The 21,403-nt window shown below is 36.6% G+C and overlaps 1 protein-coding gene across 1 annotated transcript in view; it reads left to right on the forward strand.

Moving 5' to 3' along the window:
* Window positions 1–21,403, forward strand: part of PRDM5 (PR/SET domain 5) — a 209,083-nt gene that overhangs the window by 111,222 nt on the left and 76,458 nt on the right. Inside the window, exon 11 of the mRNA XM_039217772.1 lies at window positions 15,244–15,337. Coding sequence (XP_039073703.1) covers window positions 15,244–15,337 — 94 coding nt within the window. The remainder of the gene's footprint in view (window positions 1–15,243; window positions 15,338–21,403) is intronic.

Consider the following 21,403-nt stretch of genomic DNA (forward strand, 5'->3'; position numbering starts at 1 on the left):
TAAATAGTATGTTAGCAAATAGTGACAGTTTTAATTACTTCTTTCTTTCAACTTGAATGCCTTTTATTTCTTTTTCTTGCTAATTGTTCTGATTAGGACTTCCACTATTATGATGCATAAAGCAGGAAGAGTGGGCATCCTTGTCTTATACCTGATTTTAAAGGAAAACTTTCAACTTTCATTGTTTAGTTTGATATTAGCTGTGGACTTGTTATATATGGGCTTTATTATGTTGAACTATGTTCCCTCCACACTTTGTTGAGAGTTTTTATCATAAGTGGATGTTAAATTTTGTCAAATGCTTTTTCTTTATCTATTTGAGATGATTATATGATTTTTGTCTTTCATTTTGTTTCATTTTGTTCATTATGTTGATTGATCTGTGGATATTGAACTATCCTTGCATCTGTAGAATAAATCCCACCCCCACTTGATCATGGTGTATGATCTTAATATGTTGTTAAATTCAATTTGCTAGTATTTTATTGAGGATTTTTGCATCTGTGTTTAAAAGGTATATTGGCCTGTAATTTTTGTTCTGTCTTCCCCCTCATCTTCTTCTCCTTCATCTTTTTTTTTTTTTTTTTTTGTGGTGTCCTTTGTCTAGTTTGGGTATCAGGATAATATTATCTTTGTAAATGGGTTTGGAAGCATTTCCTCCTTTCTAATTTTTTGGAAGGGTTTGAGAATGAAGGGTATTAAATCTTCTTTGAATTTTGGTAGAATTCATCAGTGATGCCATATTGCCCTGGACTTTGGTTTGTTGAGAAGTGTTGATTATTAATTGATCTTCTTACTGTAATTGGTCTGTTCAGATTTTTTATTTCTTCATGATTCAGTCTTGAAAGATTATTTCTGGGAATTTATCTATTTCTTCTAGATTGCCCAATTTCTTGGCATGTAATGTTTTGTAATTGTCTTGTAGGATGATTTGTGTTTTTGTGGTGTCAGTTTTATCTTCTCCTCTTTCTGATTTTATATTTATAAAAACCTTCTCCCTTTTTCTTAATGAGTCTAGCTAAAGATTTGTCATTTCTGTTTATCTTTTCAAAGAACCAGCTCTTAGTTTCATTCATCTTTTCTATTGTCTTTTTAGTCTCTATTTCACTGATCCACCCTGATCTTCCTTCCTTCTTCAAACTTTACGTTTCATTTGTTCTTTTTTTTTTTTTTTCCTAGTGGTTGGAAAAGATGCTTGAGATGATTTCAGTCTTTTTATTGAGATTTGCTTTATGGCTTAACATGTGATCTATCCTGGAGAATATTTCATGTGCACCTGAGAAGAATGTGTATTCATCTCCTTTTGGAATTTTTTAAATGTTTATTTATTTTTGAGAGAGAGAGAGAAAGAGAGAGAGCACAAGCAGGGGAAGACAGAGAGAGAGAGGGAGACACTGAACCTGAAGCAGGCTTTAGGCTCTGAGCTGTCTGCACAGAGCCTGAAGTGGGGTTCAAACTTACTGAACTGTGAGATCATGACCTGAGCCGAAGTCGGATGCTTAACTGACTGAGCCATCCAGTTGCTCTTCATCTCCTTTTAGATGGAATGTTTTATATTTATCTATTAAGTACATCTGGTATAATACGTTGTGTAAGTCTATGTTTCCTTAATGACTTTCTATCTGGATGATTTATCCATTGATATAAGTAGGAGTGTTAAAATCCTCTACAATTGTTGTATTGCTATAAAGTTCTGCCTTTAGGCCTGTTAATATTTGTTTGTGTATTTCAGTGCTTCTGTTTGGGTGCATACATATTAATAAATGTTATACCTTCTTGCTGGGTTGATTCCCTTATCATTATATAATACCTTTTCTTGTCTTTTATTACAGTTGTTTTATGTCTATTTTGTTTGATACGAGTATAACTATACCAGCTTCCTTTTCATTTCCATTTGCATGGGATACATTTTTCCGTCACTTCACTTTTAATCTGTGTGTGTCCTTCTGAAGTGAGTCTGTTGTAGGCGACATATAGCTAAGTCTTGTTGTTGTTTTTTTAATTTATTCAGCCACAGTATATCTTTTGATTATAGAATTTAGTCAATTTACATGTAAAGTAATTATTGAATATTGTGGACTTATTCCCGTTTTATTACTTTTTCTCTGTTTTTCACAGTTTTCTTGTTACTTTCTTTTTCTTTCTTACCTTCTGGGTTTTTTTTTTTTTTTTTTTTTTTTTTTTTTTTTTTTTTTTTTTTTTTAGTATTTATTTATTTTTGAGAGAGAGAGACAGAGACAGAGACAGAGACAGAGACAGAGACAGAGAATGAGAGGGGAAGGGGCAGAGAGAGAGGGAGACCTAGTATCTGAAGCAGGCTCCAGACTCTGAGCTGTCAGCATAGAGCTTGACGCTGGGCTCAAACCTACAAACTCTGAGATCATGACCTGAGCCAAAGTCAGATGCTTAACTGACGGAGCCACTCAGGCGTTCCATTTATCTTCTGTTTTAATAACTTCTTTAGTGTTATGTTTAAATTCTTTTTCATTTTTTTGTGTATTTGCTATGATATATTATTTTTGTGCTTACTGTGAAATAGTTCACATATATCATCCTATGTGTATAACTATTTTAAATTGATAGCTACTTAAATTTGAACATATTCCAAAACTACATTTTTATTTCCTTCCACATTTTTTGATGTCACATTTCACATCTTTTATTTTATGTATCCCTTAATTATTTAGTTAATCTTATTACTTTTGACCCTTCATACTTGCTTTATAAGTGATTAGTGCACTATTTTCACTATTTATTTGCCATTTTCAGAGAGATTTTTACTGTAATATGTTTTCTTGTTATTAATTAGTGCCTTTTCTTTTCAGCTTAAAGATGTCCCTTGAACATTTCTTTTAGGTCTAGTTTAGTGATGATGAACTTCTTTAGCTTTTGTTTATCTGGGAAAGTCTTTATCTCTCCTTCTATTCTGAATGATAACTTTGCCAGTAGAGTATTCTTGGTTGGAAGTTTTTTACTTTCAACACTTTGAATACTCATGCCACCCCCTTCTCACCTGCAGAGCTTCTGCTGAAAATTTTGCTGATAGCTTTATGGGATTTCCTTCATATGTAACACATTATTTTTCTGTTACTGTTTTTAAGATTCTCTCTTTAGCTTTTGACACTTTAATTAGAATGTGTGTTGGTGTGGATATCTTTTAAACTTAGTGTGCTTCCTAGACCTACTTATTTGCTGCCTTTCCCAGATTAGCAAAATTTTCAGTCATCATTTCTGCAGAACATTTTCTGTCACTTTCTTTTTTCTCTCCTTCTATGGCCCCTATAATGTGGACGTTATTCTGCTTACTGATGTTCTGTATGCCACTTAAGCTATCTATACTTTTTAAAACTCCTTTTTTTATTGTTGGTGTTGCTGGTGTGTCAGGGTGAGTACCATTGTTTTCATCTTCTAGCTTGCTGATCTGTCTTTCTGCTTCATCCAGTCTGCTGTTGAGCTCCTCTAGTGAATTTTTCACTTCAGTTGTTATATTTTTAAGCTCTATGGCTTCTGGTTGGTTTTCTTATATTTTTCTATTTCCTTTTTGAAGTTGTTATCTGTTTTTCTTCTGAGTTCAGTGAGCAGCTCTTTAATTATTACTTTGTTTTTATTTATTATTTTGTTTTGTGTCTCTTTTTTCAGTCTGGCTAAAAGTTTATCAGTTCTGTTAATTTTTTAAAGAACTGACTCCTGGTTTCATTGATCTGATCTATTGCTTTTTTTATTCTTTATTTTATTTATTTTTCCTCCTGTCTTTATTTTCTTCCTTATACTGACTTTGGGCTTTGTTTGTTCTTTTTCTAACTCTTTTAGGTGTAAGATTAGTTTGTTTATTTGGGATTTTTCTAGTTTCTTGAACTAGGCCTGTATTGGTATAACTCATGGGCCCGGAAGTGGGATCCCCTCCTGGTCATGAGATTCCTCTCCTGCCGCAGAACCTCAAGAAGTGTTCTCTGTGAGGGCTGTGTGTGCTCCCTGACAGCGGTGGGACTGCAGCTGAGGCTTGGGGGCCCAGAGAGCTTGCCCTGCTGCTCGTGGCACTGCTTGCTCATTGATTTTGGTTGATAAATTTTAGCATGCTAAATAATATGTATATAATATCTTTTATAATAACTTGTTACTTAGTTTTCTCTTGGACTATTCCACTGAAGTTATAGTTATTTCAGCATTTGTTGAGACTTCGAAGCACCATTCTTTCTCTTTTACTAAAAAGTTATGATATTATTTCAGCTTTAGCCTAAAAGGAAAAAAGTTAGATTTACCAAAGAATAAAAATGTTTGATTGATAGTGTCCCAAATCGTCTCTGCCTAATTTCTTGCTGACTGCCCTTAGGTTTTACTCAAGCATTAAATGATCAGGGGCAGGATCATATTCATTACTCTGCTTTGGAATTACATGACTATAAAAAATTATCTGGCTAGTTTCCTGCTCAGTCTCTGGGACTCTCTTGCTCCATTCTTTGATGAAACTGATCTACCCACATTTACGAGTTTTTCAGTTTGGCTTATGTTATATGCCATATGGGAGTTTGGCACAGGATCTTTGCACCATCTCTTATACATCCAGCCATAAATCATATTAAAGTAATAATGATGTCTTGGGAAGTAGAGAAACAATGATGCCTGTGATTTCTAAAGTGGAAAGCACATTCAATCCTTCTGCTATATGTGTTTCTCACTGTTATGATCCTAGCATTTGATATGGTTAAGTGAAAAAGTCTGAAATATTCTCCAAGAAGCAATAAACTTTTTCTTCCATCATTATTCATTAATGGCCAGTTAGGAAACTGAAAAATAAGGATATGCAAGGAAATTAGGGGGGAAAAAAGCATTTGAATCAAACTGATCTTCATCATATAGCATGACCAAAGATTATTATTTTAAATAAATTATTTTTGGGTTTTTTTGGTTATGTAACATATTCCTTTTTATTATACTTATTCATTTGAGGTCAGTTCTTCTCTTATCATCTGGATTTTCTGGAAAAGGAAATATCTTTCATTGTGATTATGGCAATGTCAAACTGAACAGGTGATTTCTGTTCTAAAACTTAATTAGTTCTTTTTATCATTTTGCCAAATATATAGGCTCAGTAGGTCAAAATTGGTTATTTCTACCCCTAAACCATTCTGACAATTATATGACCTGATTACTAGTTGAATTTTTTGAACCTATGTAATTACTGTTTATCTGGATCTAACTATATCTCTAAGTCACAACCAGACAGACATTTCAGAACTAGAGGGGACAGAAGCTAGTCAGTTAGTTTTCATCCTCCATTTTGTTCCTTATCAAATTTATTGCAAAGCAAAACCAAGATAAAGTACATAGTGCTTCCCTCCTGCTATCCTGGATCAGGAGGTTGACACCACGTGCTTGATGATGGAAATGAATACAGGGAGGTTTTGTCCTGATGAAGTTGTAAACAAGCTTCTGGGGACAGAGGTAAGTTTTTTCAAGTAAAAGACCTTTTCGTCACACTTTGCATATCCTTCCAGAGATGAACTTTCAAGCCTGTGAAGAACTCTGGTCCTACTCTCTCTTAGAATAATTCCATGAGGCCGCATATACTAATATCTCATCCAGTGATTTCCAAACTCTGGGCCGTAACCACTTTGTATATCTTAAAATCGATTTACTGGATCAAGAATAGCAATTAAAAATATAATTGAAAATATAAGGGTAAGGGCCATTTAATGAAATAATACATGTGTATTTGTGCATAGGTATATGTCTGTTGAGTTTCAGTATAAAAATATTTTTTGGTCATGTCTGTTTGACGGATATTGCAGACCAGACTGCTCATTTAAACTTTTATTAAATATTTTTTTATTTAATTAAATTTAAAAATAAAATTTAAGGAAAGGATATATCCCTAAATAAATTATGAATTAGGTTCTAATATTATATATGGTATAAATTTTATATAATAAAAATAATCTTTGAAAGTCTGTAAGAAGGGTGTCACATTATAGAGTGAACGATTCACTACATAATTTCATCAAAGTCACTTTTTCCTTCAACTTTGTTTCTCTTCTGCAGGTGTGCTATAGGTGAAGTAGGGGTGGCCCATTTAAGGTGCTGTGTTGTACAAAATTATTATTTTTGTGTTCTAGAAGCACATTCACAATGATGAGAATGTGCACACTGATAAGCATGCAGGAATTGAATCTGACAGAGGGAAAAGAGATAGAGGTTTGTCTGAAGCTTATTCAGCTAAAAGCAAATCGCTTATCCTAAACAAATTATTTTTCTGAAGTAGATGATGAGTTGGCACTGTATAATTTCTTTGTTTAAATATTTCTTTATTTTAAGCAAGAGGGGGAGGGGCACAGAGAAGGAGACAGAGGATGCAAAGTGGGCTCTGCACTGACAAGTCTGACAACAGTGAGCCTGATGTGGGTCTCAAACTCACAAACCGCAAGGTCATGACCTTAGCCACTGTTGTTCAACCAATGGAGCCACCCAGGTGACCTGGCATTATGTAATCTCTCAAAAAACCACTTTATTTTCCATATTACAGTTTAAGGTTTAAAGATAGATGCTGTACTTTAATTCATAGCACTTACTGAACACATTGTTTTTTGAATGTGGCACATGTTTTCTGAATAAATAAAATCCATAAAGAGATTATCCCAAATATAGAAGATTTAATAGGCTTAAGTAGTATTTGTAATATGAGAAGTGATTTTTAAAAAATATATATATTTGCAGTACATTTCCCACATTTGCAGGTTGCTTTTCTGTACACTCTTCCTCTTTTTTGACTTATGAGGGTATTAGCAGTCTAGTAACACACTGAGAAATCTTTGCTGTATTCATATTCTATACTAACTGAGTTTACCCAGTCTGAGCTGCCTAAGTGTTCTTTAAACTTTTAATTTGAACTGTTATCCTTCTGAACCCTTCTCTGGCTCTGAAGTAAATAATTGACTTGGGAGTTCATTTACTGCCAGATCAGTGATTCCCCCTTTATGCTGGGAGTTTAATAGAGAAACCTCCCTCCCAGCTTTATTCTACTCCTTCTACCCTCTCCATCCCCAGATGTTCACTTAGGAGCCATCAACTAAAGATTGTACTTCCTGGTGTTTGCCAGAACCACGTCACTGCTTATTGCCCGTTAGAGCTTCCTTCACCCCTGTTCCTTTGGCCACAGGGCCTCGTCTCCCAAACCTCTAGCCTCTGACTCTTGTCTCTGCCTTAAAGCTTCAGGCTCATGGTTACTTCCTGAGCTGGGATATCAGCTTTGCTGTTTACTCTGCTCTTGACCAGGCCACCCCAACCCAGTCCAGGGTTTTGAACTCCCTTCACTTGACCTGCCTGATCAAGTGCCTATCCCTGATCCTCTTAAAACCACAAAGTAGGAAATATTGAAAGAAAGGGAGCTAACATTTTTTTAATGTTCATTTATTTTGAGAGAGAGAGAGCTCAAGCACATGAGTGAGCAGGGGAAGGGCAGAGAGAAGAGAGAAAGAATCCTAAGCAAACTCTGTGCTGACAGTGCGGATCCTGATGCAGGGCTCGATCCCATGAACCCTGAGATATGACCTGACCCGAAATCAAGAGTTGGACACTTAGCTGACTGAGCCACTCAAGCACCCCTGTTTTTTTCATTTGATCAAATTTGCTTTTTTTGTGCAGTAGATATCTTAAGAAAATAAAACCTTAAAATCATACATGAATGCGTGGGTAATTAGTTATGCAACTTATAATCCTTGACAGCACCTACCTTCTTCAGTCCCCTACAAATTTATCTCCTCCCCTGTAGATACTTTTTGGGGCTTTCTCAAATATATTAAAGACTGTACACATTATTTGTACAAATTATTTGTTAATTATGACCACATATTCTACTATACTCAAAGGCTGGTCATCCTAGTAACTGGAGGATATTTTGTACACTGAGTAAAATACAATTTTTATTCTTAGTATAATGCCTTTGACATGCTTTCTCACTATTATGGGTTGGAATATGGAAGATTAGAAATGAGAGGTGAGAATTGTTTGTGTTTCAGTGGCAGAATTGGACAGATGGGGCTTAGAAACTGGGAAAAGTCACCACGGACATGGGTGAGAGATTCCCAAGTTTAGGTAAGATGGGAATTTTTCAAGTGAAATGCATACCAGCCATCTTCTTCATCTCTCTAGTCAAATCTTCAGTAACTTCCACATTTCACACTGATGTTTTTCTGTAAGATGTTCTTTTGGGTGGAGCTTGGGGAACATCACAAAGTTTTATCTGCCTGTCTAGGAGATAAGTATATTTAAATGTAAAAGGTTTTATGACATAAGATGCCATTCTGGAACTTACTTCTTTGGCTTACCTTTATGACTTGGAGAGTTTTTCACATGGGTTTTTATACACTTGCTCATTGTTTTGTAACCATTCCTATTTTGAACAGTACTTCAGTGAACATCCTTTGACATAAAACTTTATAACTATGCCAATAGTATTTTTGAAAATAGATCTTAATTTTGAAATGTATGGGTCAAATAGTAAGTTTTCTTTAAGTTTTGGTTGCTCTTGCCTGACTGCCTTCGGATAAAGCTCTACTCTCACCTAGCATTGATTAAAGTGTCCCTTTGTCTAATACGATCAGCATTTGATTTTGTCAGGTTTTTTTTTTTTTTTTTCAGTCTGAGAATTGAAGAGTGATATTTCATTGCATTTAAGTAATGGTTAGTGAGATTTTGTTCTTTTTATAAGCTTATGTTCCATTTAGATTACTTTTGAGAAATGCATGTATGTACTCTTTATCCACTTTTCTATTGGACTATTTGGCTATTTTCTCATTGGCTTCTAGAAGCTCTTTAGATATTACAAGGGTTAACACTTTGCTAGTTTTGTTTCTACTCTTTGTCCCCAGCTGTCAACTTGCATCTTTTGAATAAAGAAGTTTTAGATTTTTATGCTTTGAAGTAACATAGATTATAAGTTTTATGGCTTCTGAGTATATACAGCTTCTGAGTTTTAGGTCTTATTTAGAAACCTTTTTTATTCCAACACTGCAAACATTTATTAATGCCTGTAAAAGTTATATTAGTTTCTTTGTGTCAGTATTTTAATCAATGAAGAATTTATTTTGAGGTATTCAGTGAGATCCCGATTTATAACCACTGTTATCATATTGTTGAATGCCTCTCATGTAAAACTATGTTTGGATCTCACTCTTTTTCCATTTAGTCTCTGTTATCTTACAATATTGTAGTACTTCAATAATTGCACTTTATAGTATGTTTTAATATCTATTGAACAAAGGCTCATTTTAATTTTTTTTTGACAAAATTCTTTTACATGGTGTTTTGGGAAGATTAATGTTATTAAGCAGATTTCTTTCCACTGCTTCCCTTTCATCTTCTTGGAGATCAATACAAAAAAACAGCTCCTTGTCACAGAAAGTCTTTATATATACACTTGTTCTTGTGAATGATTTGAATCAGAATGTTTTATTCTTCCCACCTTTTGGTAGGAAGAACAGCAAACAAAAGCATAGCTCATTTTCCTGTATAATTATAAATTAAGTCTCTACTACTGCTAAATTTCATGATTTTCATGTTTAAAAACATCTTATTTAGTCATAGCATGGATATTCTTTCCTTATCATTTTCACTTTTACTCTACCTGAAATCCTACCAAGGTCCATTGACTTATTTCCCAGCCCAGAGGACCTATTAGAAGAAGATTAAGTGAAGGAGGAATTAAAAACAAAACAAAACAAAAACAAAACTCAGGTTAACAATAGCCAAAAGATGTGGTGATAGCTTGTTACAGCAAAAGAAGACCAAAAACTTTGAAAAGTAAACTCTGTGACTTATAGAACAGAGTATACAGAGGGCAAGAAGTAAGCCTATGTGAACCTTCAATGCAGAGGGTAGTGAATTTTGAATGATGTCAGTAATCTTTGTGGGTGAGTAATACAAATTTGGAAGCTAAGCTAAATGAAAATAATTGCTATATTTTTGAAAAATAGATACTCTTTTCATAGAACAATTTGTACCACAAATCAAAACCACAATGAAATATCACTTAACACCTATCAGAATGGCTAGTATCAAAAAGATAATAAATAACAAGTGTCGATGAAGATGTGGAGAAAAGGGAACACTTCTGTCCTGTTGGTGGGAATGTAAATTGGTGCAACCACTATGGAAAACAGTATAGAGGTTTCTCAAAAATTAAAAATGGAAGTACCATATGATCTAGTAATTCCACTACTGAGTATTTACCCAAAGAATACAAAAACACTAATTCGAAAAGATGTATGTACGCCTGTGTTTATTGCAGATTATTTACAATAGCCCAAGGAAAGGAAGGAATCCAAGTGTCATTGATAGATAAGAGATAAAGAAGATGATGTATATACACACAATGGAATTTTACTGAGCTATAAAAAGAAAACCAATGAGATCTTTCCATTTGCAACAACATGGATGGATCTAGGGGGTATAATGCTAAGTGAAACATGTTAGACAGAGAAGGACAAATACCAGATGATTTCACTTACATGCAGAATCTGAAAAACAAAACAAATGAACAATTTGTATTATACCAGCAAATTCCATAAACCTGAACCAATAAAAACTAAAAATTTGCAAATGAGAGCTATATGTCATAATTAAACTGTGCTGAAGTGTAGTATTTTCAGTAGAAAATAGACTTTGAACTTAATATCCCATCTTGGATGTTTTTATATTTAAAATTAGAAACTGACTCTAAACTCTGATATTTTGAGTTTAGTTTGCATCTGTATTATGTTGAAAAAAAAGTTTTTATGATGTTTCATTGAGAGAAAGAACAGCAAACAAAAACATTGAGAGTATGTCCTCTGGTGATGTTGACACTTAGATAATTGGATGGTGGCTTAAACACACATTCACAGCACACACAGACACACACACACACACACACACACACACACACACACATTTCTCTCTCTCTCTCTCACCTAGCCAAATATTTTGATCTTATTATTATTTACCTATTAGTTTTTATCTTATTATCGTTATTATCCTATTATCTGTTAATTTCTAGGGATTTATATTTTAAGACAACTATTATTCAACAACTGATATTAATTTTTCGAGAGCATAGTTCTTTGTAGGTTAGAATTGGTCCATTGTTGTTTATGCTTATTTGTACTTTCGGATTTGCACTTGTTTATTTTTGGATAGCCCTTAAAGTTCAGTGCAGAATTACCAATTTATTTAGCCATCTTGCATAGCAAACAATTTAGTCACTTGAGAAGCTGGTATGAGTTGTTCCATATGAGCTACAAAAATTAGGATACCTACTTTAATTCAGAAAATTCTGCTCTATAATTCTTGTGATATGTCTAAATATTTTCATGAGTGAAGCTACAGGTGTCTGTTGTCTTGACAGTTTGTTAGGGGACATGGTTGCTGTTTCCATATATTTAAAGGGCTTCATTGTGGGAAAGATAATAAATTTGTTCTGTGTGGCTGTAGGCTAGCTGTAATAAATGGTGGCCATTGTAGGGGCAGAACTTTTAAATTAATGGTCACATCAGCTAGCCTAAAGGGTCATATGTTTGAAGCAGTATTTGTTAGAAGCATCCTTGGTTAGAAATATGAAATATTGTGTTTTAGCAGTACTGTCGAAGGCAAAACTCCCTGAGAGGGTGTCTGAATTGCTGCCCTCCAGGGTGGACTTCTGCAAGTCTATCGGTATTCCTTCTTTCAGCAAATTCCCTTTGCCCTGATCAGGGTATAAACTTAAGGCATCAGTAGTTGGCTCCATGAGGTTACGGCTTTATACTAACAGAATTGTGGTGTTCAAGCAGTGAAAAGGTTGGATTTGGCCACTAAAGGCTATACTTCTGTAAGAGTGTAACCTCAATTTTATAATCTTAACGTATCTATGTGAAATGAGCTACCTTTTCCTGTGCTGAGCCGATTTCTCTGATATCTCTCTAGTTTCCACTTATTTTTGTGAGGAAGAGGCCCTTTAAGGAAGCCAGTTATAAACTGACAGTAAAAATTTAATCCATAGACCTTGTAAACAGCCAGATGACACACATTTTATGCAGCTTTAGGTTTATTATGTGGCCCAGCGGGATAGTAATATGCTTATGATATGCAGACTTGAGACTTCAATAACAAAACTCTTTTTTTTTAGAAAAAAGAATAGTTCCAACACATATATCTTAGGAATATTTTCTCCAAATTTATTTTATCTCTAGTTATTTCCTCTGAATTTTATTATAGTTTTCTTGCTTTGCACATGACCTAAAGAAGAAATATCATTTCCAGTAATACTGTTACTACAGAGCAATATATATTGGTGATAGTCAAGGTTATAATTTTCCCTGTGAATGGGCCTGATGGAAATTTTGTTCTGTTTTCATGAAATTACTATTTTGGCTTGAGTAGCTAGAAATGTGCTAATTTGCTGATTATTGTATAAAAATTATGTTGAAAACCTGAAGCATTTTTGGGACATTTTATTAGGTGTTATAAATAGCACAACACATTTTCTTACGTATTTTCTCCATCTGTAACAATAATCAGACATGGTGCATAAAAGTATATTTTATAATACTAACTCATGGACCAGTTCATGTGTTATATCAGCAGATACTGGTATCATCAGTGACCTGGCATTTGAGTGGGGGAATATTCTACAGCTGAAGGATAATACAATTTAATAAGTCAGTGGAAAGTTTGTCACCCTTTAGAGATGAAAAATGGAAGGACAAGACACCTTTTAAAAAGCCTAACTTTATTTAGTACTTGTACAGTAGTTTATGTCTTGGAGACAGAGGTTGCCTGTTCACAACATGCAAGCATTTCAACATCACCTTACTTAAATGAGTTTGAATGCATGGGTTCTCTGCTGAGACTTTGACAAGTCATGCCGTAACAACTCAGCTGGTGGTGTTGATATCTTTTTGACAAAAATATTTGTTCACCTGACTATGCACTAACAGCTTAATGCTTAAAATAGCTCTTGACTTCAGACCATATCAGATGTTGTGGCTTTGGTTTGGTTTATATAGGTGTAAGGCATTATGCTGTCCCAAAGTCAAGTCACTAAATCTTATCCACACACATGTGATTTTGTCCTAGATTTAGAAAAAGAGAAAGAATTGGCTAGGGTGGAATACCAAATTTTTGGAAGAGTAAAGCAACCCTTTGTTCTAATATGGATGCTCTACAGATAAAGGAATTTCTTTTGGTAGTAATATTATCTGCCTTTTGTAGAAAATTAAAATATCAAAGAAAGGTATAAAGAAGAAAGCAAAAACTCTGTCAAATACCACTCTCCACTTTACTATGAAAACCCTCTTCCGTGTTTTGTAGGACATTTTTCTACACCCCATTCTACATGTGGGTATATATGCAGATATGGCATTCTATGTATAATGTTTTGCATTGTGCTTTTGACATCAAAATATGTTATAGAGGGTTTTCCATATCAAAATAAGGATATAATAGCCACTCAGAATTAGTTAACCTAGTGTCAGTGGGCATTTAGGGGGCTTTTAAAAAAGTTTTTATTTATGTAAAAATTTGTCAGATATATTTCTGGAAAGAGAGTTTTTTAGTCAAAGAGTACGTGCATTTGCCATTTTGGTAAGTAGAGCTACACTGCCACCCAGAAAATTTACATTCCCAGTTACAAGACATGAGATCCCTTGTTCTTACCTTTTAGTCCACAGTGAATAATATCCATTTTCTTCAACTTTGCCAATCAGATATACCACAGACAGCATTTTTAAAAATTTTTCATTCTTTCATTGTATTCATGGCTTTAAATGTTAACACTATATAACCTGACATCCCCAAATTTTATACCCTATAATCCAGACTTGAACTAGTCCACTGCCTATTAGACATTTTTAAATAGTCGTTTGAACTCACCCAGAACTGAACACCTTATCTTTCACCGAGACTTGTTCCTTGGCTTACTCTCTCAGTGATTAGTTAGTGGCTGATTCATCCTAACACTGCTCCGGCCACAGCCTTGGAGGCACGCTTGCTTCTTCTTTTCTGTGTCTCATGCTTCAAATCCAAGTCTCTCCACAAAACCTGTTAACTTTCCTAATACATCCAGAAGCCTACTGCTTCTCTTTACATGGGTGGCTACCACCATGACATAGGCCTTAATTGTCTCTTGCTTGGTTGAGTGTTTTTTCTTCTCTGGTTTCTCTGCGTTTCCTTGTTCTAAATATCCCCTTCTCAACACAGCTACCTTAGCATCCTATTAAATGTCAGGTGAATCATGCCAGTCTTCTGCTCAAAACTCACTTGATACTTTTTTTCTCTCTCAGTAAAAGACAAAATTCCTGCAGTGGCCAACGAGGCCCTACATTACTGCTTCTCTTTCCCATTCTTTCCCCATTTTTTTCTGACCCATCTCCCCACTTCCATGCTTTTCCACTGGCTGCAACCACACTGGACCCCATGGTGTTTCCCGCTCAGGTGACTCAGAGGGAGACATGCCCTTCCTTGCTCCCTCACTTCCATCAGTTCTTCTCTCAAGTCACCTTCTCGGCTGGAATTTCTTAGACCACTGTTCAAAATTGCTACCCCATTCTTTGGAACTTTTGCTGTCCCCTTTTCTGTCTTTATTTTTCTCTATAGTATGTATTTCATATTTTATCATTTGTTAATTGTCCTCTCCCTGCTAGTGTAAGAGCTCCATTGATAGCAGGGACTTCACCTTTTGTTTTGACTGCTGCATCCCCAGTGTGTAAAGTACAACTGTCCCATAGCGGCATGAAACACATAGCATAGACTGGGCACAGAATAAATGATAGATGAATTTTCCCCACAAATGGTGGAGAGGGGCAGAGGAAGTGTGTTTGTGTGTGTGTGTGTGTGTGAGAGAGAGAGAGAGAGAGAGAGAGAGAGAGAGAGAGAGAATCCCACGCAGGCTCCATGCTCAGAGCAGAGTCCAGTGAGGACTCATTCCCACAACCCTGGGATCATGATCTGGGCCAAAACCAAGACTCAAATACTTGACTGACTGATCCACCCAGGTGCCCCATTTCCCTTATTATTTATCAAGTTTATAATTAATGTGAGAATTTTAAAATACAGTTGTTTTTCTACCATGCCCATAGCATATTTGTGTTTACAATTTTATGTGGAAAGAACATCAGCAGAAGAAACAAGATATTGTCTACCTACCCTTTCTTCTTCCATACCATGGATACACACTTGTGGTTATTGTCATGACTAGATGACTCTAGATCCTCCTGACTCAGTTTCTTTCACCTACAGACCCATTCTGAAGAGAGACCATTCCAATGTGAGGAGTGTAAAGCTTTGTTCCGGACTCCGTTTTCTTTGCAGAGACACCTTCTCATACATAACAGTAAGTCACAATATAAGCAGCTGAGGACAAAATGAATTCTCTCAAACTTCATCCTTACACCTTTTGAGAATGTAGGCATCACTGATCTGGACCCATATATAGTTCTGCCTTCCAGCTTTTCTTCTTTTATCCTTGCTTTATTTTCCCACATTAAATCATTTCATGAGACATTTTATTTTGCATCATTTCTTCCCACTATATAAAGTTTGTATATAAAATTGTGTCTCAGTTTCAGTAAGGTATCTTTGAACTTTGTTCTTAAATAGACATTTTTGTTCCCTTTCAAATATAATGATTAAGAAAACATGTCTGACCCTTTAAAACATACAGATGTCTGGCATGATTTTATTAGCTCACCGACTTTTAAAGTTGGAAAGGATCAAAGCACAGATCTAGTTTAACCTGTTAATTGTTTGGGAACAGAGAAAAATGAGACTCAGGGAAACACAGTGACGTTGCATCCATGTTCTGATAGGTGCTTTTCATACTTACCTATTCACTGCTTCTGATTTCTTGCTTCTTTTTAGCAGGAGTGCTGCTTTCTTTGGGGTTAGGTTATACACGTACATACCATGTAAACTGGTAAGGCAATTCCCCTAGGAGATATTTTTAGAATACTACATCTTTTATATCCATATTGCTTTTTTACAGCACTTTATTTCAGAGACAATGTTATTGCTAAACTGAGTTTTAAAGTGGGTTTTATGTTCAGATATTGAAGTAACTAGACATTTGCTACATTACTGTGTCTAAAATTAAAGAAAAGTGGCATAACATAAGTAATATTTGTATTTATTGCTTTTTGAGTTGTTTAATCAGTAGAATATCTTCTGAAACAAAGTTACTACTGCTGAATAATTTTTAATATTTCTGATGAAAGCAAAAACAATTAATCAGTTATGACAACAGTACAGATAAGATAGTATCTTAGAAGACATTTTTCTCTGGTCAAGTAGATGTATCTAAAAATCAAAATAACAAAGATATTAAAGTTTTCAAAAATACTGAGTGGTAGTGATTGTGATAAAATGCATCTTTTACCACAGAAAAGATAGTGTTATGGCCTCATAACAAAATTCTGAATTTTCCCTTACAGTGCTGGGGAATTTGTTAACACCACTTTCTATTTCCTTATCAAGGACAGCCATGCATTTAAGAAATAAAATTTGTCATGTAATAAATTTTCATCCCATTTCACTATCATTTGACTAAGAAAAACAATTATTATGAGGTGAATGGATTTTATTATATTTTTGAAATGTTTGTTTTTTTGTTTGTTTTGTTGGAGAGAGTGACTGCATATGAGTGGGCGAGGGACAGAGAGCGAGAGAATCCCAAGCAGGCTCCCTGCACAGAGCCTGACATGGGGCTTCCTTTCAGACAATGTGAGATCATAACCTGAGCCAAATTCAAGAGTTGGATGCTTCACTGAATGAGCCACCCAGGCGCCCTGTGGTGAATGGATTTTAGAGTAGGGATTGAGACAAGGGAACTTCATTCATACTATTAAGACTTCTGTGGGGGGCGCCTGGGTGGCTGTCAGTGAAGCCTCTGACTCGGCTCAGGTCATGATCTCCGTGAGTTTGAGCCCGTTGAGCCCTGCATCGGGCTCTGTGCTGACAGCTCAGAGCCAGGAGCCTGCTTCAGATTCCGTGTCTCCCTCTCTCTCTGCCCCTCCCTGCTCATGCTCTCTCTCTCTCTCTTTCAAAAATAAATAAACATTAAAAAAAAACAAAACACTTCTGTGGCCTAATTTAGCCTGATGCTTGGGAAATTTTTCCTTGGGTAAGTAAAATAAAATTTTCAATAACAGCAAGGAGTTTTTAATATAAGGAATCTATTACTTTTGATTTCAGCTCATTGTTTCTCATAAACCTGAGACATGGGATTGAAATGGCAAGTGTAGACTGTGCTTGCACATTCTGTATTTAATATAATGTTGATCAGCACATTTATCAAAGGCTTTCTGAAGCTCACCAAGACTGGGAAATCAGTTTTGTAATTCAGTAAGTGGGCTATTGGAGGGAAAGTTAAATATCCGATAAGACTAGTGAGGATGGAGAAATCCAGAAGTGGGCAAACTTGGACAAAATGTGAGATGTTAGCTTACATAATAGGAAAATTAAAACCTGTTTAACTTAAAACATGAAGATTGTTTTATTTTTTAATTTAATTTAATTTAATTTAATTTTTTGAAGATTGTTTTAGAAACTTCTATCAGCCTTCTGGCTCAAAATATGAAGAATTTGTCATCATTATTTTGGAAATTATTGCTATTTTCTAATGCACTGAAAACCAAAAATCAGCTTACTAGCTACCTTCTTGGTTTTAAGATAGGGAAAATCCTATCTTTAATCATAGCTTTATTTATTTAAGGCAAAGAAATCTGATAACAGCAGATAAAATCTCATCAGAATTTTTAAAATTCTGATACGTTTAAAACAAAGAAATCTGGAACTGAAATGTGAAAGAAGAAAGATAAGGGCTCCCTTGGTATAGCTTGATGAGGTTTTGGCATAGGAATCAATATATGTATTTTTTAACTTTACATTAGAATTTTTAAAATTATTTTGAAAGAGAGAGAAAGAGAGACCACGATTGGGGAGAGGGCAGAGAGAGACACACACACAGAATTGAACCAGGCTCCTGGCTGTGAGCTGTCAGCACAGAGACCAGTGTGTGGCTCAAACTCACAAACCACGAGATGATGACTTCAGCTGAAGTCAGATGCTTAACTGACTGAGCCACCCAGGCTCCCTACAATCAGTATTTTGATTCATGCGATAGTTTAATAGACATGCTTTGAAGGAGAAATCTTGGAGGATTGCTTTTTTTATTTTTTTGGAGTTTTTTTGTTTTTTAATTTCTTTCCATTCCTGAGTTGGCTTGCTATTATTTATTATCATTTGTCAATTGATATTTTCTTTTACTCGCACTAGTTATAAATGAAGTATTTAAATATAGTTAATATAAAACATATATAAAGACAAACTTGGTTACAGTAATAGCACCCAGCAACAAAAATGGACAAAGGCAACATATAAACAGAGGTTTGAGAATCTGCACATTCATGCATGGTTTGGATGTGATTGTTCCAAGCATCAGATTTCAACAAGACTATCAGAGATTTTAACATAAAGAACCACAATTCTGTTTGCAAAAGGATGATTTATCTTTTTCTTTTTTCTCTCTTTTCCTTCTTTTTGTCACTCCTTCCTTAAATTTGGTATGAAGAAATAATAGGATCTTCACATTTCTAAATTTATGCTAGCTATAATGGAGGGAAGTTATAAGAGTTTGGTTCAAATTGAGGTTATCTCTTATTTTGATGTAGAAAGTTACTTGTGTATTTTGTCTCATAGTTGAATATAATATGTGACTTTGTGCTAATATAACTGTTTTTTAAAAACAGAAAATATATTCAAATTCTAGTCTCTTATTTATATAACTATGTGGTATTCACATTATATAACTTTCTGAGAGATAAAACTATCTTCTAATTGTGCACATCGATCATTGAAAATGTACTTAAAGTAGGCCACTAGAGTTAGACATGTTTGTTACAAAGACCTACAAGGATAGATAGCATTACATGAAAGTTTAAAAAATACCGTATACCCCTAAACATAAGTTCTGGAGTTGTTTCCCCACCGGCCTCGGCTTTAGAATAGGAAGAATGTGAAAACCCTCGTAGGTACCCAGGGGCTCTAGGGTAGCCAATCCAACTGGCTCTCTGAGAGGCAGCCCCCCAAACTATCTGAGAACCTGGGAGTTGAACCCTTTCCCCGGATGTTTCACAGCAGACCAAGGAGCCCATAGGGAGCCTGTAGTCCAGGTTCCTGGGATAGTGCTGAGGAATGCAGGGGTGTTGTAGCCCTCTCCTGTCCTAGAAGGGGGCTGGCTCTGACCCATTTCTGTGTACGCTCAGGGACTTCCTGCCACAGCTTGCTACCCATGACCCTGTTCTACCTGTCCCCTGTCCCCTAAAGGCCACAGGGTTGTGGTGGGAGTGAGGGACAAAGGCACCTTAAGTCTGCTTGACAGAAGCCTTTTGTCAGCACAAGAACCTACTTACCTCAAACCTGAGCCCCTGCTCTAGAAATACCTACCTTTAAAGAAAGTTCATGGTGGGAGGAGGGGGCAAGATGGCGGAGAAGTAAGGAGCTCCGTACTTGCACTCGCGCCCATACATGACACAGAAAAGATCTGAAGCCATTGGAAACCTTACAAAACCTGAGAGACTGGGAGAAAAAGGACGCAGAATCCACTGAGAGAGCCTTCTAACGTGAGTGCGAACTGGGGAAGATAAAATCGGGCCGAGATCGGAGACTCCAGGGTGGGAGGAGATCCCCCTCTACCCTCTACGGGGAGTGAGAGGGGAAAAGGAGAGAGTCCGAAACAGAAAAACCTTCGCTCGGGGCATAGAAAGACCGTACTTGCCAAATACCTGCACACCAGGTCCCCTCGCACCAACTGGTCCCGGGGGGGCTGAGCACACAAACTGCTTCTTTGTGCTGGCTCCTGGCGGTTGGACTTCAGAGTAGCAGCGCGCCTGCCGCCATTGTAGTTCCCGGGCGGCTGGGGCCCCTGAAAGAGCCTCACGCGCGGACACCGGGCGTCCGCACTCCTGGCAGGCTGGAACTCGAGAGGGAAGGCAAAGAACTAAAAACTGGGAAATTAGCCTGTGAGTTCGTGTTTTGGGTGACGAGCCATAGAGGGACCAGGTTTTCCTCACTCCAGCGGGCTTGGGCTCAGCGCACCTGGCAGGCAAGCCCCCACCCATGCTCGCCAGCCCCACCCAGAGAAGGAAGCAGCGATTCTGACTCCACCCCCAGAGCTCCGCAGGGGGCCTGGAATTGCCCAGAGGGGGTTGCCTGGGAAGCTGTGTCTAAGGCAATTTCAGTGGGGCACATGGACTGGGATTTGGAGATTGGAACTGGCCTGGGTTGAAGAGTGCAACCAACTTAGGCTGCGCCCCCGGTAAAGGGAGTTTACACGACCAAAAAAGCGAGGTGCAACACTTGGTTCAAGAAGGGACTGGAGCACCGCCACTCTCCTCCCCACAACCACCAAGGCAGAACTCCCGCCTGAGGCATTGGATCACGCCATGCCCATCCCTTCTTGAGAGCTGCCCTCCTCCCTTTTTTTTTTTTCCTTTTTCTTCTTCTTTCTCTTTTCTCTCTTTTTTCCCCAGAACACCGACCTGATTAACTCTGGTCGCCAGCTTGCTTAAACAAGCACGAGTCCATTCTGTAGATGTAAATTCTACACCTACCGACATTTTCATCTCTATCTCTCAGGAGTGATTAGACTATAGAGTTTCTCTGGATAATTCCAGCACCCTTCTCTCACCTATCCAACCATATTCTACCCTTTACCTCTTTGAAAAAAGCTTCTTATCCTTTCTGCCTGTTCATTCTATTTCCAATTTTGCCTCATCCACACGCTGTCTTCTCTCCCTTTCTCTATGCTCTTCAACCAGCACTGCATACACACGGCTATTTAACTGTAGCTGGGAAATCTGGTTATATGCTTTAAATCGTTCTTTGTCCCTCAGTTTTCTTCTTTTTTCCTTTTCTTTTGTCCTTTTGGACCCTTTTTTGTATTTTATACTCCCTATTATTCGCCTTCCCTCCTCCGTCTTTTCTCTTAACTTTCTCATTTTCCCACTCGCTTTGCATGTTAGTTGAATTAGCCTGTGCGTTTGTGTGCTCCTGCTCTCTGTGTGTTTGTCTCTCTGTTTTCTTTTCCAGGGCTACCTCAAGAAACAAGCCAAGGTACACAAGGTGGAGAGTCCCAAATATCACTACGACTAGGAAAATAGAATAACCAAGGTCCCAACAAGAGAGACCAAGAGATACCATTCAAAATACACTCTCTGAAAGGATAGGCCCTAGACAGTCAAAGAGTCTTCTTGGATATAGTAGCGCTCATAGATACAGAGAGCATAACAGGTCTCTAAAACCAACAAGAGCCGGAAAGCTAACTAAAATGATGAAACGAAAGAGCTCTCCTCCAAAGAAACTCCAAGAAGAAATGACAGCTAATGAACTGCTCAAAACAGAT

This window comes from Hyaena hyaena, unplaced genomic scaffold (assembly GCF_003009895.1).
Source record: "Hyaena hyaena isolate Hyena2069 unplaced genomic scaffold, ASM300989v1 scaffold_716, whole genome shotgun sequence".
NCBI classification, from domain to species: domain Eukaryota; kingdom Metazoa; phylum Chordata; class Mammalia; order Carnivora; family Hyaenidae; genus Hyaena; species Hyaena hyaena.